Source organism: Ovis canadensis, chromosome 24 (genome assembly GCF_042477335.2).
Source record: "Ovis canadensis isolate MfBH-ARS-UI-01 breed Bighorn chromosome 24, ARS-UI_OviCan_v2, whole genome shotgun sequence".
In the NCBI taxonomy this organism is placed as follows: domain Eukaryota; kingdom Metazoa; phylum Chordata; class Mammalia; order Artiodactyla; family Bovidae; genus Ovis; species Ovis canadensis.
The window spans coordinates 17016502-17033024 of NC_091268.1; the positions used below are offsets into that span (position 1 = coordinate 17016502).

The 16523-nt window shown below is 61.0% G+C and overlaps 2 protein-coding genes and 1 long non-coding RNA gene across 4 annotated transcripts; 2 read left to right on the forward strand and 1 right to left on the reverse strand.

The window, feature by feature from the left end:
• Nucleotides 1-407: 407 nt before the first annotated feature.
• LOC138428840 (uncharacterized) lies at nt 408-3574 on the reverse strand. The gene is made up of 3 exons (XR_011252609.1): nt 2981-3574; nt 1576-1756; nt 408-529 (listed from the first exon to the last, which is right to left on the reverse strand). It is a non-coding gene; the product is annotated as an uncharacterized lncRNA (long non-coding RNA).
• On the forward strand, nt 2992-12465 carry E4F1 (E4F transcription factor 1). 2 transcript variants are annotated; one of them, XM_069569760.1, is made up of 14 exons: nt 2992-3220; nt 5496-5644; nt 6579-6684; nt 9023-9216; nt 9312-9432; nt 9543-9695; nt 9788-9957; nt 10275-10484; nt 10726-10834; nt 10942-11159; nt 11306-11504; nt 11578-11720; nt 11790-11852; nt 11929-12465. In XM_069569760.1, exons 1-14 carry the CDS (start codon nt 3067-3069, stop codon nt 12283-12285), a joined length of 2346 nt encoding a protein of 781 aa, XP_069425861.1. In that variant the 5' UTR covers nt 2992-3066; the 3' UTR covers nt 12286-12465. The 2 variants fall into 2 exon arrangements, with proteins under 2 accessions (XP_069425861.1, XP_069425862.1); XM_069569761.1 differs by having other exon boundaries at nt 3018-3220; nt 10729-10834.
• On the forward strand, nt 12418-16305 carry DNASE1L2 (deoxyribonuclease 1 like 2). The gene is made up of 7 exons (XM_069569772.1): nt 12418-13745; nt 13837-13925; nt 14020-14103; nt 14183-14283; nt 14359-14471; nt 14587-14838; nt 15215-16305. The coding sequence occupies exons 1-7, from the start codon at nt 13527-13529 to the stop codon at nt 15266-15268; spliced, it is 912 nt and encodes a 303-aa protein (XP_069425873.1). The 5' UTR covers nt 12418-13526; the 3' UTR covers nt 15269-16305.
• The last annotated feature ends 218 nt before the right edge of the window (nt 16306-16523 follow it).

Consider the following 16523-nt stretch of genomic DNA (forward strand, 5'->3'; position numbering starts at 1 on the left):
TCTGCATGCAGAAATGAAGACCCAGCATAGCCAAAAGTAAATAAATGATCTAAATTATATTTGAAACTACCAATAGCCATTAAATCTGTGTTTTCACAGATGTTCTCCTTTCTAATGAGCTAAGCAAAAAAAAAAAAAAAAGGGTGGGAAGCCATTGAAAAAGGACTGAAGGGAATTCCCTGGCAGTCCAGCGGTTAAAACTACAAGACTTCGTTGCCAAGGATGTGGGTTTAATCCCTGGTTGGGGAGCAAAGAGCCCACAATATGCACCTGCGGCCAAAACAAAACAAACAAAAACTATTTAAAACAAAGAAAAAGGACTGAAGTGGCAAAAAAAAAAGGGGGGGGGGTGGAGAATGCAACTTAAATACTTCTCAACGTGGGATTGGTTGAGTAAATATAAGTACATCCGAGGACTGGAGATTAGCCGCCATCACAGAGGCTGATGGGTTTCCCTGGTGGCTCTCGGAAAAAGATCTGTCTGCCAATATAGGAGATGCAGGATCGATCCCTAGGTCAGGAAGATCCCCTGGAGAAGGAAATGGCAACCCATTCAAGTATTTTTGCCTGGAGAATTCCATGGACAGAGGAGCCTGGTGGGCTACAGTGCATGGGATTGCAAAGAGTCAGACAGGACTTAGCAATGAACACTTTCACTTTCACTTTGGAGGGTGATGGAGTTTTTGTCAGGCTCTGGCCATAGATAAGCTGGTGTCAACAGTCAAACACACAGTGTGCAGCTGGAGCCCATGTGAGGGCAGGGTGGGAGCGGAGGCCACCTGGGGGAAGGGACTGCCCTGGCCACTCTGCCTTCCAGGGACTTCAGGCCTATCAACTCCTGTGTCTGTTGTCTACCTAGGCTTCAGCTGAAGTGGGGCCCAGAGCTTTCCGGATCGGGATTCCCTTTTCTGACCCCTAGAGAGTAACTAGGCAAGAGCCCTGGCCTGTTGCTGAGGACTCTGTCACACAGGTTCTGGAGCACGGAGCAGGGCAGGCTGTCGGTCTCCTCTGGGCCACCTCCTCCTCCTGTCCACCCACACCCAGGCTGTGCTCTGTCTTTGAAGTCTGCCCCCATTCCATTTCTCTGGGGGTTTCCCTCTACCTCTTTGCTGCTGGCTCTCCCATCACTCCCAAGAACATCAAGAGAGGTGTCCTGGTCCTTTCTTCTCAGGTGCTTCCCAGATGCCTCCTGCAGCAGAAGCACCCACCAGCTCCTCCTCCTGTTTGTCCCTCTCAGAGACTGTCTTTCTTCCTTGCCCAGCTTGTCAGAAGGATCCTTCTGAAACAGTCACTCCCTCTGCTTAAACCCCTGCAATGGTGAGCAAACCCCTTGCAGAAAGCAGCCCCATTGTTACCCTGGCCTGACCTCTGGGGATCTAACCTGTGTCTCACACATCCCAGCTCCTGCCAGGTGCAGAAGGGTCCTGGGTTCCTGAGCTGGGCAGCCTCAGAATGGGGATGTCTCTGCTGGTGCCCTTCCTGGGGCAGAGCTGCCCACTCTCTGCCCGGGCCCTTGTATCCCTGCTTGGTTTCCCCCAGAGACTGTCCATTCTGGAGGGATGGGGTCTGACTCACCTGAGTCTCCAGCACTGAGCTGAGCCACGGAGAATAACTAAGCTGAGAGAGCACACCCTCTGACTTTCTAGCCCAAGACTCTGGACAAACCTCTGGCCAGCACTTGGGCAAGTGTTCCATCAGTTCTTGAAGTTTCTTCATCTTCAAAATGGGGATGATTGGCATCTTCAATGAGAAAATCCTGTAAAACACTTAGCTTCAAAAAACTACTTAAATACTATCTTAAAAAGAATTTAAAAAATCTGTATGCTCATGTTCATAGCAGCACCATTTAAAATCATAGAAAAGGTGGAAACAACCCAAATAGGCAAAGGGAAAATTGGTCTATTCATATAATGGAATATTATTCAGCCATCAAAAGAAATGAAGTACTGCTGTATGCTACAACCTGAATGAACCTCAAAAACATCATGCTAAGTAAAGGACTGCTGCTGCTACTGCTGCTGCTAAGTCGCTTCAGTCCAGGCAAGAACACTGGAGTGGGTTGCCATTTCCTTCTCCAGTGCATGAAGGTGAAAAGTGAAAGCGAAGTCACTCAGTTGTGTCCGACTCTTCGAAACCCCATGGGCTGCAGCCCACCAGGCTCCCCCGTCCATGGGATTTTCCAGGCAAGAGCACTGGAGTGGGGTGCCATTGCCTTCTCCCAAGTAAAGGACACGGGATGCAAAACATTACCATATGTAAAATTCTGATTATACGAAATGTCCAGAAAATGCAAATCCACAGAGAAAGAGGTTTGCTAGGGGCTGAGGGAGGGGACAATGAGGGGTGACTGCCAGTGGGTACAGATTTTCTTTTGGAATAAAGACAACGTTCTGGAACTACATGTGGTGATAGTTGTACAACATTGTGAAGGCACTGTCACTAACGGTAAATTTTATGTGTACTTATCACAACTTGAAAACTATACAAAAGAATGAAAGAGTTAGTGAAGCCATCCCCAATTCGGGTTTTGTCCTTGGACTGTGTCAACCAGTAAGGGAGGCTCTGCCATCCGAGGGGGTTCAGAGGCGGGCAGCGAGCACCACTCTACCGGTCCGATCTGGGGCAGTGTCCCTGCAGCGGCCCTCTAGAGCTCGAATCCCGAGAGCTGAACGCGCTCAGGGCCGAGCAGGAGGCGCCGCCAGGAGACCTGGCCGTCTCCTCAGGCTCCAGTGCCTAAATGCCGCTTGTGCACGGCAGCCCCAGCATTTCAATTCTCAGGCGTGGCCCCGCCCCCTCTCGCCCCTTGGCTCCGCCCCCCCGCCTGTCAGTCCTCTGCACCCTAATCACACCTCTCCCGGCAGTTCCGCCCGATGTTATGTCTCAACGCTTGGTCCCGCCTCTGCGCCTCCAAGCCACACCCTCGCAAGGCGCCCCGCCGCCTGCCCGTCAAACCCTCCCTGGCCCCGCCCCGTCGTCCTACTCTCTTCTCGCTCGCTCGCCTTGGCGCGGCCCGTTGTTATGACGACACGGTCGTAAATCCGCCATCTTCCTGCGGCGCGTTGCGACATGGAGGGCGCGATGGCAGTGCGGGTGACGGCCGCGCATACGGCAGAAGCCCGGGCCGAAGCTGGGCGGGAAGCGGGCGAGGGCGGGGTCGCGGCGGCGGCGGCCTTGGCCCCTGGTGGCTTTCTCGGCCTCCCGGCGCCCTTCAGCGAGGAAGGTAACAGGGCCGCACGGGGCCGGGCGCGGCCGGGGTGGGGGCGGCTCAGCCTGGCTGGTGGAGGCCCCGACGGCCTGAGCTGCGGGCGCGACACACCCTCCCGGGCCAGCTTCCCTGCAGACCTCGTGGGTCTCCGCGGGACGCCTCAGAGATTTCCACGAGCCCTCTGGTTTCCTCAGGCCCTCGGGCCTCACCCTGCGGGGCGCCGATCACCACCGGTGTGGGCTCCAGCGCCCACCGCGGATATTCACTGATGTCCAAGCCACACGGGCTGTCCGTGGAGACTTTGGCAATAGGCTCCACCGCCTGCCGGCCCCTCTGTCTCCGCGTCTAGACAGGGCCCGGCCCTCCTCTGCGCCCCCTCCCACCTCACCTGACAGGCCACCAGCGCCCTGGCCGGGGTGTGGCTGAGGCTCCGGGTGGGCGGGGCCTCGGGTCTCTCCCGCACCCACAGGGAGGTGGCAGAGCCCAGTGCTGCAAAGGTGCAGGCCGCCCAGCCCCAGACCTGCCACGTTCTAGCTGTTTGATCTTGCGCAGGTGGCCACATACCTCTCTGAGCCTCCATTTCCGCTTACCGGTGTTGATAATGTACGGAGCCCTCATCCTGCCTCAGCCTTTTTCATTCTCAAGCCAGCCCTAGATACCATTATTGTTATTGTTGTTATTCCCATTTCGTGGATGAGGAAAACTGAGCTTCAAAGATATGAAAGTGACCAGGTCACCCAGTTATTTAATACCACATATTATTTGGATGCCAGGATTGTGTGACCCCTCAACACACTCCCTTAACTTCTGGGGCTCTGTCTCTGGTAGGATGGTGGTGAGACTCAAAGGAGAGCATGCATGTGCATCTCTGAGAGCAGTTCTGGGGACCCTTGAGGGCTGCATTCACAGGGGCGGTGATGACTTTTGGAGCCAGAATTCTGGTCTCTGCCCTCTGAGCCTGTCCCAGGAGACTCTAGACTGGGCCAGGCAGGCAGGGGTTGGCTGGTGATCCTGGGATGGTGGTCTTTGTTCCCACAGGGTTTGTATTCTCGGTACATCTTTCCTTGCTCCTTCTTATTCCAGCTTGCGTAGGGGCAGTACCACCTACCAAGGGGTCTCTTTGGAGGTTGCTGTGCCCTGCTGGGCTTGCCCACGGCTTTCTCTCAGGGTTACAGGGCTGGGAGTGTTCCCCTCTGCGGCGAGGATTCCTTTAATGGCAACACGCTGGTGCCGAGTCAGACTCGGTGAGTGGGCTGGGAGGATTAGGAGGGTGGAGGCACCTCAGTGCTTGGCCGGTGACTGTGTGCCATCTGAGGGGTGACCGCCCTTGCCAGGTGGCCTTCTGTGGGCGAGTCTCAGCTGTGGTTTGGCCCTTTGTTCATTAATCCAGTAGGCATCATCTGGGCTCCTTCTGTGCTCCAGCCTGGGTTTGACCTTGAAGTGGGATTGCACATGAGGCGGTGGGAATGGATAGACTCTTACAAAAGCAGATGGAACATCTCCCATCCTGTGGTGCAAACAGCAGGGTGTCTGGGGTAGACCTGCAAGTTTAGGTTCTGGCCCCAACACTCAACAGCAGGGTAGCCTTGATCTCAAGTTGTTTTTCTGGAGTGGGAATAGTCATTTCCATTTCTTCAGGGTGCTGGTCGGATTGGGTGATATCCCCAGGGAGGTGCCTGGCACACTGTAGGGAACTCAGTGAGCCAGAAGTCCTCCTGCAGAACCTGGGGCAGGGACTGGCTGGTAAGCCTCAATGGTGAGCGGCTCAGGGGCAATGGCCCCTGGCCCTGGAGTGTGGAGCCCCTCTGGGAAGCACCCCCTAGGCATCTTCACCAGGCTAGGGAGGTGTTGCCCGCTTGGAACCAGTGAAGCGTCAGGTCAGAGTGAGAAAAGAGTGGGTGTGGGTCGGGGCGCCTCATCTGTCCCGTGTTTGCCGGGTGCTGGCCGCTCAGCTGGAGTTGCACACACGCCAAGTAGGCCGATTTTACAGATGATGAAACAGACCCAGACATGGCTGCTGAGGTGCCCGAGGGCACATGTGAACCCCGGGTCCTCCCCCGTTCCCAAACCAGCATGGCTGAATCCCCCTGCTTCCCAGCTGCTCCCTGGGCCTCTCTGCCCTCCTCTCTGAAGTAGGGGCTTTGGACCCTGATGCCCAAGTGGATGGTCAGGGCTGCCTCCTCCCATATGCGGCTCTCCCTGGGGTGGGCCCCTGTTCTAATGCCACCCCTGGATGGGTGTGCCTAGGACTGGAACCCCCCCAGTCCCCCTGACCGTGGGCACTTTGCAGATGAGGACGACGTACACAGGTGCGGCCGCTGCCAGGCAGAGTTCACCGCCCTGGAGAACTTCGTTCAGCACAAGCTGCAGAAGGCCTGCCAGCGGGCGCCCCAGGAGGCCCTGCCCGCCACCCCGGCGGCTGCGCTGCTGGGGCGGGAGGTGAGCCCCCCCCACCATCGCACGCAGATGTGCACACACGTCCCTGCCCCTCATCTGAGAGCAGGATGAGGAGGTGGTGGCGTGGCAGGACACACCCATGCAGCTGGGTCCCTGTGACATGAGGGCGGGCAGAGGGTGGCATCCGGTCGTGGGTTGGGGGTGCTCTGGGCTCCCCTGGTCGGCCTGGGATACTGGCCTGCTCAGCAGCCTCTGTGTGGAGCCCGCACTTTGGGGCCTGGGGTCTCTCCTTCCTTGAGGCCCATCCTGACTCAGGGACATCACGATGGCTTTTGTCCTTCTGTCTGCCCTCCTGGCCGATACATGTGGTTTCTGGGGATCCCACAAACGAAGCGTGGCTCTGCTGTGAAAATGGCCACCTTTGTTTGCACACCGTGTGTACCGGAGCTGTGCACACAGTCTTACGAGGTCCATGGCACCCTCGTGGGCTGGGCGCTTTTGACATCCTAAGCCTACAGGAGTGGGCGAGGACAGTCTAAGAGAAGTCAGTGCCTCCGGTCACCCTGGGAGGGCCCGAGGACGGGGCCCAGAGTCGTCTTGCTCTGCCCTGTGGTCTTTCCTACCCCTCCCCGGGGTGTCTTCTTCTTTGGGAGGGTCCCCAGCCCCTTTCCCCTGGGGGCCCTTTCTCCTGACCTACTGGCTGGGCCGGTGGGTGGGAGTCCTCCTTTCCTCTCTGTAGAGGCTCTGCTGGAGCTTCTGGTCACTTCATCCTGAAGTCCTTCCCGGGCTGCTCAGGGCTTCGCGTGGAGTCCTCGTTGGCCGGAGGCATTGGAGTGATGGGGCTGACCTCGGCCCGGGGTGAGGGGTTCAGGCTGGGAGCAGTGCTCTGCAGGGGAGATGCGAGCCCCCAGGTGGACGCACACCTGAGCCCTAGAGCCTGAAGACAGGTCTCCTCCATCCTTCCACCCCATGGCAGGTGGCGCCAGGAGCGGCCGGCTCAGAGGAGCCCATCACCGTGGCCCACATCGTGGTGGAGGCGGCCGCACTCGCAGGAGACATCAACCACTCACCTGACATAGTTGGTAAGCTGGTCTGGCCCCACCGTGGCTGTCCACGCGCGGCTTTCTCAGCACTGATCCAGTAGTCATCTGTGGGCAGGGCTGGGACCTCTGCTGCCCATGCCCGTCTGTTGTCCCGGGAGCGGGGCCTGGCTGAGGAGGGGCTGGGGCCCTGTGTGCGCCTTCCCAGGGTAGGGCCTGCCAGAGGAGCGAGCATTGCGCACCAGGCCCCGCCCTGCCCTGAAAGGGGAGCCAGAGACTGGCAGCCCCGAGGGAATGCTGGGCCTTGGGGCTGCTTCGCTTTGTGCACAGACCACGAGCTGGCTGCTCTCCCCTGCTGTGTCCCCAGACTCTCTGCCCTGGTCCTTCCAGAATCTTCCCCACTTTTCTGCTAGCCCTCACCCCGGCCCCGGTGCCTGCTCCCGACCCACCGTCAGCCTGGAGGGTCAGGCTGGGGTGCGCGTGGGTGCCCTGGCTCAGCCCCAACCTGCTGCCTGACCCTGGCTGTCACCTCCCTGGCGCTTCCTCCCTCCAGCAATTCCCACCCTGATTCCCACACGGCTTTGGCTGTTAAGAGCGTGCAACGCCAAGTCACGCTCTTTGATGGCTTTTTTAAAGCCGAAGTGTCTCACTGATGTGCAGGAGGGTAGGGGCCATTGGGAGGTCTGGGTGGGGTCACGTGCTCCTTTTCAGGGGACAGGGAGCGTGCCGCTGGGCCATTCAAAGGGCAGCCTGAGGGGCCCGGTGGCTGGGTGTGCGCGTGGCAGCAGAGAGGCTGGGTTGGCCCGATGCCACTGGAGGTGGGGAAGGAAATGGGCAGGGGCTATGGAAGGTACGCGAGTCGGTAGCTGGACAGGAAGGTTTGGGTGATAAGGAGAACTTGGCGTTGGGAGGCCCTGGGGACCAGCTGGGGCAGGAAGAGGGGTGGAGGTGGCCTGGGGGACAGGGACCTCAGAGCAGGCAGCCTCCCTCTCTCCAGGGACGCCGTGGGACCTGTCCCTGTCTCCATGCCGCCTTTCCCCCAACATTCCTGTGGACGAGGACGGTTGCCTGCCGCTCCTCCAGGACAGGAGTGTGGACGAGTGGGGCAGGGCTGTGCTCCAGCCCTGATGTGGCATTTGGTTTCTGGGTGGGAGGGTGTCATGTGGGGAAACGCGTGCCCTAGATTCAGGTAGCACCTCCAGGCTCTGGCACCCTGGAAGCCCTGCCTGCCACCCAGCCTCTAGCTGGCCCACCCTACACTCCAGGGGCTCCTCTCTGGGCACCCTCTGCCTCTCTTGCCCCTGGGAGTTTCCCTTCTGCAGACGTCCTGGGTGGCCCAGATGTCCCCCTGGCTCAATGATCTGGAGCCCAGGCCAGAGTCCTGAACCGCCAGCTGCTGGCATCATCCCAGGATGGTTCCCAGCCCTCGCGGGACCGGCGCACGGTTCATGGGGACCACACAGGTTTCAGATACTCACTTCAGGTCCCCTGCCTCTTCCTTGGGACCAAACTTGCTTTTCATCTCTGGCCCCGGAGCAACCACGATTGCCCTTCTCCAACCCTTCCATCTGCTGTGTGACACTCAGACTCAGGTCTGAGCCTGGCGGAAGGCCCTGTTCTTTTAGGAATTCGCCTCTGGGGTGGAGGGAGGCTGTCAGCCCCGCAGGAGTGCCAGATGCCCTAATTGTTTCTGAGTCACGGAGCTTCCGTTCTGTTTTGGAAGAATGGCTTGTCAAAACACGACGCCGGCCTGAGTGAGATGGTTTCTAAGAAGCGGCTTCATAGCCGTTTTCCACATGTCATCTTCCTGAGCAGAAATGGTGAAGTATGTTTACAGCTTAGTTTTGAACATTGTCATATTTCTTCAACACCCACGAGAGCTGAAAGGCCCAACTGCAAAGGCCCAGCTTCCTTGCCCTGACTGTCCCAGGCGTGTCCGGAGTGATCACTCTCCAGGCGGGTCCCTGGCCCGCCTGCCTTGAAACCCATGCTGGTGGGCAGTCTCAGGGGTGTTTCCTCTTCACGTTAGCAGGAACCAGGGAGGCAGGCTGGCCTGTCCACTGCCTCTGCACTGGTGCTCGGCTGCTCTTGGGGACAGCAGGAAGCCTGTGCATGTCTTGTCCTGTGTGCCTCTTTGCTGGGGGCAGGGCATCTGTGTTCACATCTTGGCTAACTGTGTTCCAGAGGCCTGGAGCTCCTCTGGGCTGCCCCATGGAGTCTGAGCATCCCTTCCCGCCATCCCTTCTGGCCAAGCAGGTGACGTGTGCTGGGCTGGAGTCAGTTGAGACGAACCCCCTGACCCCAGCGGGGTCCTCAGGCTCCATCCGAGGGCGGCAGGGCTGGTGGATCCCGGGGCTCAGGGCACTCTCCCTCTCCTCAGGAGGCGGACACATCAAAGAGGTCATCGTGGCCTCAGAGGCGGAGCCGGGGGACAGCGAGGTGGCCGAGGGCCCAGGCAGCCCCAGCCGGCGGGGGCCCGGGCTCGCTGTGGAGGGCGAGCAGACCCAGGTCAAACTGCTGGTGAACAAGGATGGCCGCTATGTGTGCATGCTTTGCCACAAGACCTTCAAGACGGTGAGGCCCCGGGGCCGCAGGCGCTGGTGGGGAGCCGGGCCTCTGGCCCCTCCCTCTCTGAGCGGTGCCTGAGCCTTGCCGCCCCTCCCGCACAGGGCAGTATCCTCAAGGCCCACATGGTCACGCACAGCAGCCGCAAGGACCACGAATGCAAACTGTGTGGGGCCTCCTTCCGGACCAAAGGCTCACTCATCCGGCATCACCGGAGGCACACAGGTGAGCCGGCCTCAGCTTGCTGCCGCTGGCCCCGGGGGCTCGGCTCCTGGGCTTTGTGGCCCCTGACTCCTGGAGATGTGAGGCTGGGGCTGACACCGCTCTCTCCACAGACGAGCGCCCCTATAAGTGTGCCAAGTGTGGGAAGAGCTTCCGGGAGTCGGGGGCACTGACCCGGCACCTGAAGTCTCTCACCCCGTGTACAGAGAAAATCCGCTTCAGCATGAGCAAAGATGTGGTCGTCGGCAAAGAGGACGTGCCCGCAGGTCAGCCTGGGGGCCTCCGCGGCCGGCCCTGGTTGCTCTCGGTACACCCTGCTCCATGTGTCCTCATGGGCTCTCTTGATTCTCCCTTAAAGGGTCCGGTGCCTCCACTGTGGGGGCTGTCACCCCGTCGTCGGTGGCAGGTGAGCCCATGGAGACGTCGCCGGTGATTCACCTGGTGACAGATGCCAAGGGCACCGTCATCCATGAAGTCCACGTCCAGATGCAAGAGCTTCCCCTGGGCATGAAGGCCCTCGCCCCGGAGGTGGGGGCAGGTCAGGGGCAGCCCTTGTCTGCTCAGTCCGGGCCCTGTTCTGGGCACCAGCTCCGCTAGGAATGGGACTGACCTGGGCCTGCCTTCCTGGCACTCGGTCTGGTTGCAGGGGAAGGGAGATGAGAGACCAAGGTTGTGGCAGGGAGGGGTGAGGGGGAGTGGGCTGGGGGCCCGGGCAGGTGCAGGGAGCCTTCCCAAGTGAAGGTGCTAGGTGTGCATGGGGCCCTGGGGTGGCCCTCCGTGGAGCTGGCAGGTGGTGCCAAGTGCTGGACTGCCTGGCCAGCCCCCTCCCTCTGCCTCCCCTGCAGCCCACCGGCCCCCAGGAGCTTCCCTGCTCCAGCGAGGGTGGCCGAGAGAACCTTCTGCACCAAGCCATGCAGAACTCCGGCATTGTCCTCGAGCGGGCCCCAGGGGAGGAGGGGGCCTTGGGGCCAGCCACCCCCACCGTGTCCAATCCTCAGTCGCCAGGAGACGCTGCCCCGGAACTGCCGCTGCTAGAGGTGGAGCAGGCGGAGACAGTAGGTCCCTGCCCCACGGTGGGCTCCTTCTAGGGGGGCTGGACCTGGGGTGCCAAGTCACACGCTAGCCCGGCCACTGCTGGCTCCCTGGCCGTCCTGGCGGTGGGAAGCTCCTCACCGTGTGCAGTGACTTGTCCCCTGAACTGCTTACCACCTCCCAGGGTGGGGGTGCCTCAGTGTGGCTCCAGCCCTGCTGATGGGGTGCAGCCATGGGTGCTGGAGGGGTGCTGTGGTCCCCCAGCAGGTGGCTGGCGAGGCCTTGTCTGTGCCCAGGACCCACCCGTGCCCTCAGTGCAGTGAGACTTTCCCAACGGCAGCCACCTTGGAGGCCCACAAAAGAGGCCATGCAGGTGGGTGGCAGGGTGACTGTCCTGGACAGCTGCGGGCGCAGGGTGGCCAGTGGCTAGGGTGGGGCCCTCGGGTGATGGTCCCAGCCTGACGTGGAGCATGGCCGCAGGGCCAAGGCCCTTCACGTGCCCGCAGTGTGGCAAGGCCTTCCCCAAGGCCTACCTGCTCAAGAAGCACCAGGAGGTCCACGTGCACGAGCGCCGTTTCCGCTGTGGCGACTGCGGGAAGCTCTACAAGACCATAGCCCACGTCCGTGGCCATCGGCGCGTCCACTCAGATGAGCGGCCCTATCCCTGTCCTGAGTGCGGCAAGCGCTACAAGACCAAGGTGGGTCCTGGCCCCCTGCCCATGGCTGTCCGCTCCCTGAGCCCGCTCTGTCCCTGGTTCCCTGCCCCCTCGCCCTGGCCTGGGCCCTCGGAGGGGGCTGGCTGAGCCAAGGCCAGGCCGGCCCTGATGGGGGGCGGTCTCCGCAGAATGCCCAGCAGGTGCATTTCCGGACACACCTGGAGGAGAAGCCGCATGTGTGCCCGTTCTGCAGCCGCGGCTTCCGGGAGAAGGGCTCGCTGGTGCGGCACGTGCGGCACCACACGGGCGAGAAGCCTTTCAAGTGCTACAAGTGTGGCCGTGGCTTCGCTGAGCACGGCACGCTCAACCGGCACCTGCGGACCAAAGGTAGGGCCGGGAGCTGGCAGGCGGGGTGTGGGGGGATGCCCACAACCAGCACTGACTGAGTTCCCCGCCACAGGGGGCTGCCTGCTAGAGGTGGAGGAGCTGCTGGTGTCCGAGGAGAGCCCCACTGCGGCCGCCGCTGTCCTGACCGATGACCCACACACTGTGTTGGTTGAGTTCTCATCCGTGGTAGCCGACACGCAGGAGTACATCATTGAGGTGGGCGGGGGCCCGCCGGGCTGGGGTGAGGCCTGGGGAGGGCAGGGCTGACCTCTGACCCCCATCCAGGCCACCGCAGATGATGCAGAGACCAGCGAAGCCACAGAGATCATCGAGGGCACCCAGACGGAGGTGAGGGGCTGGGGGACGGGCGGAGGGGCAGCCTGGCACGCTCCTCGGACTCGGGCTGAGCCGTGGGCCGCCACAGGTGGACAGTCACATCATGAAGGTGGTGCAGCAGATAGTGCACCAGGCCAGCGCTGGGCACCAGATCATCGTGCAGAACGTGACCATGGACCAGGAGGCGCGGCTGGGCCCGGAGGCGGCCGCCGCCGACACCATCACCATCGCCACCCCCGAAAGCCTGACGGAGCAGGTGGCCATGACGCTGGCCTCGGCCATCAGCGAGGGCACTGTGCTCACGGCCCGCTCGGGCACCAGTGGCGCCGAGCAGGCCACTGTGACCATGGTTTCGTCCGAGGACATTGAGATCCTGGAGCATGCTGGCGAGCTAGTTATCGCCTCCCCGGAGGGCCAGCTTGAGGTGCAGACGGTCATTGTCTAAGCACGGGCACCTGCAGGGGCTGGCGGGCCGGTCTGGGGCAGGAGCTGAGGACCTTGGATTCCCTGCCCGTACTTGCCTGGCTGAGTACAGGCAAGAGGGGCTTAGAACTCAGACTTTGAGAGGCGATGCGGGAGTGTAAATAGAGTTTTTGGTTGCTTTACAATAAAATGTGAAAATCCACCGCTTGAGATGTTGTGGCATTAGCAGCCTCAGGGGCTGGTGTCTGGCAGTTCCCCCCAGGGCAGTCCCTGCCTGCTCAGGCCACCCTCAAGGCTCTGGTGCCTGGCCAGTCCACCCAGGGTTCCCATGGGGCTGGCGGCACCTTGGCGATGTGTGGGTGTCATTGGCATGTGGACAGGCAGCCTCTTGCCTCTGCCCTGCTCAGCTGGAGCCGTGACCCCCACTTCCTGTGGCCCGTCAAAGTGGGTGCGTGGGGATGCTGCTTGCTGGGGAATGAGGCCGGGAGAGCCAGGAGTCTTGGCTTTATCCCTGAAGTAATGACATGGAGAAGCAGCAGAAGATGCTGGGCTGTAAACAGGGCTGGTCTTTCCTGATTGGGTGGCCTTAGTTTCCCTGCGGGGATGCAGCTTGAAGGAGATTCTGGGTGACCTAGTTTCTCGGGGGTGGGGACAAGAGGAAGCCCTGGACTGTGGGCATGGCTGGCCCTCTTTTCGAGTCCCGATGCAGCTCTTGGGCTGGCAGAGCCATCTAAGCCCCTGTTCTGATGTGGGGGCCCCAGATCAGTATCAGGGTGGATGTCCTGCCTCCCTGTCCCCACCTCCCCCTGTGTGTGTGGGGGCAGTCCTCTGTAGAATGAGAGGTGAGAACCAGGAGTACAGCCACCAGCTTCATGGAGGGGGCGGGACACAGGCAGTCTGGCCCCTCCCTGGGCCAGGGCTACAAATACCCCTGGAGCCTGGGCACCAGCACTGCTGTTGCACCAGCCCTTGCAGTCTGTCTCATGCCACAGACACACCCCTAGCCTGAACCTCAGACCTCTACTGATCCTGAGTCTATCCATACCCCTCAGGTGAGTGCGGTGTAGGAGTGCTGAGTGGGGGCTGGATGGGAATGGACTCCCAATATTTGGGCCTCAGTTTCCCCATGGAGGAGGAGAATGGACAAGGCTGTGAGCCCAGCAGCACCCTGGGGAGACCTGGAAAGCAGCCCCCGGTGGAGATGCCTTCCTGCCGGCAGACTGTAGGCAGCAGAACCTGCCTGCCCCGGCTCAAAGGGACAAGATGAAGAGTGGGCTGGTGTGTCCCACTCCAGGTCTGCGCTCACACCCGGCAGTGTCTGTCCCTCTAAGACCGCCCATGGGCGGGCCCCTGACCTTACTGGCCGCGCTCTGGGCGTTGGAGGCTGCCAGAGCCCAGGCGCTGCGCATAGGAGCTTTCAACATCCAGAGCTTCGGAGACAGCAAAGTGTCGGACCCGGGCTGCTGCGGCGTCATCGCGCAAGTGAGGCTGGGGGCCTGTGGCGGGGTCCTGGCTGGGCTCCTCGGGCTGATCTGGGGGCGCCTGACCCTGCACCTGCTGGCTCCTCCCCCAGATCCTGGCTGGCTATGACGTCATGCTCGTGCAGGAGGTGCGAGACCCCGACTTGAGCGCCGTGTCCGCTCTCATAGAGCAGATCAACAGGTGCGGCGGGCAGGGCCCAGTGTGGGAAGCCCCGGCCCAGACCCCAGGTCTCGGAGCGATGCCTTGACCCTCGACCCGAATCCCATCTCCGCAGCGTGTCCAAGCACGAGTACAGCTTCGTGAGCAGTGAGCCCCTGGGTCGGGACCAGTATAAGGAAATGTACCTGTTTGTCTACAGGTGAGGGGAGGGGCCGCGGGGCGTGCGGAGCGGGGGTCCCCCTCACGTCGCCCACCCGTCCTTTACCCCCTGCCCCCAGGAAGGACACGGTGTCGGTCGTTGACACGTACCAGTACCCGGACGCCGAGGACGCCTTCAGCCGGGAGCCGTTCGTGGTCAAGTTCTCGGCGCCCGGCTCCGGTGAGGCCCCGCCCCCGCCCCGCCCCCGCAGGCCCCGCCCCTCCGCCGGCCCCTGACACCCACCTCCTCCCGCAGCCGCCAAGGAGTTCGTGTTGATTCCGCTGCACGCGGCTCCGCACCACGCCGTGGCCGAGATCGACGCGCTCTACGATGTGTACCTGGACGTGATCGACAAGTGGGGGACCGACGTAAGCGCCCCGCGTCCGCAAGGCCCCGCCTCGCCCCCACGACCCCACCCGGGAGGGAGTCGTGCTCCTGGGTTGGCCACAGAGTCTCAGACCCGGCTCCCGCCGTGCCCCGCAGGACATCCTGTTTCTGGGCGACTTCAACGCCGACTGCAAATACGTGAGGGCGCAGGACTGGCCGGTCATCCGCCTGCGCAGCAGCGAGGTCTTCAAGTGGCTCATCCCGGACAGCGCCGACACCACGGTGGGCAACTCGGACTGCGCTTACGACCGCATCGTGGTCTGCGGCTCCCACCTGCGCAAGAGCCTGAAGCATCAGTCAGCCACCGTGCACGACTTCCAGGAGGAATTCGGCCTGGACCAAACTCAGGCAAGTGCTGGGGCCGGGGCGGGGCAGGGGGCGAGGGCAGTGCTGGACCCGGATCCCAACCTCAGGGGATCAGGCACTCCCCTCCTTGCACTAGCGTTTCTAGAAAAGGCCCTTAGAGGTTCAGGTCTGGCCAAATGGAGCAAACCTGGGGTGGCAGTGCAGGAAGCTCTTTCGTCCCTGGAGTGGGGTCCTGAGGCTGTGCTCCCAGCCCACCCACAGGCCACACCTGGCGTATACGTCAACACCTCCCCCCAGATGCAGCGGTTTGTTTGGACACCCAGTGGGCCCCTTCCTGGATGGGGGGCAGTTTTCCGGGGTGGTGCTTGAGGGACTGGCTGCTCACCAGGGTCTCAGGCTTGGCCCCTTCTCCCTCCAGGCCCTGACCATCAGTGACCATTTTCCTGTGGAGGTGACCCTCAAGTCCCACTGACAGCCCTGGGGCCTGGCTGGGGCATACTGCCTGCAGACTCTGGCCACAAGGAGCAAGCCCCACAGATCTCCTCCAGCGTGGCCAGCCAACCCCCAGCGAGGCTGCAGGGCAGAGGCAGCTGGGCCTGGACAAGTGATGGGACCACTCGGAGCCCATTTCCCTATCTGTGAAATGGGCTGCCACCACCTACCTCATAAGGTTATGAGAAACATCTTCCAGCATGCTGGGCAGGCAGCTGAGCTCAATAAACAGCACACACTCAGCCAGGGCCCCACACACATGTGGGCTCTGACTCCTCCAGGTTCCTTCTTAGGGCTCAGGACTTCTGGGACACAGACCTTTGTCCTGCCACCCAGCAGATCCCTGGTCCCAGCCCACCTAGGGGACCAGGACAGCCTGGCCTGCCCACACCACATTTTTCTGCTGGGAACCGACCACTTCCAGACCTGGCTGGCTCCAGAAGACAGTGCCTGTGTAAACTAAGTGCTTCCAAGCACCTGAACTGAGTGCACATGGGGTAAGTGCTCTCACACACGTCGTGTGAGTGTGCAAGGTCCGCCTCCCAATCCTCAGTGACCCTCCTCCAGCCCCGGTTCCCAGTCTGCAGGCCTCTAGCAGCACTTGTGGGTATGAGGGTCCTGTCCCACCCAGCACTGCAGTTGGCGGGGGGAGGTCAGGAAGGTTGTCCCCCTGCCCCCACCTGTTGGCGGCCCTGGGACTTGTGGAGAGCCCCCTCACTGGTGAGCAGGCAGGCTGGGTTAGGGTCCCGCCCATAGAACCCCAGCAACTCACTGGTACAACCCCTTCAAAAGTGCCTTCCTGGTAGCTTCCTCCTCAGGAGCCCTTCGCTGGGCAGAGGCTCGCCAGGGAGGCCTGCACTTGGGGTAAGCCCATCCCAAGGGTGGGGGACAAGCAGACTGGGGTACACAGTGTAACTGACAGGGACCCGATGAGGTTGCTGGTTTTTGAAGCATCTCACCTTTGGCAAGATTTAATTGGCCTGAATTATACTGGAGAGTAAAACTTTTGTTTCAAAAGAGTGTGGACAACCTTTTCTTGTTAGATCTTTCTGAAATAACATTTAGGACACTTGCAATGTAAAATGCCTCCCTTCTTCCTCTCCAAGTTACCCAGTTTCTCAGAAATTTGTACGGGTTTTCCATCCAAACATGGTGGCCCAAGGTCTTTTCCCATTTCCTTCTCTCGTGGGGCTCATCAGCACTAACTACCTGGCCTTATGCCTCTAGCAATGAGG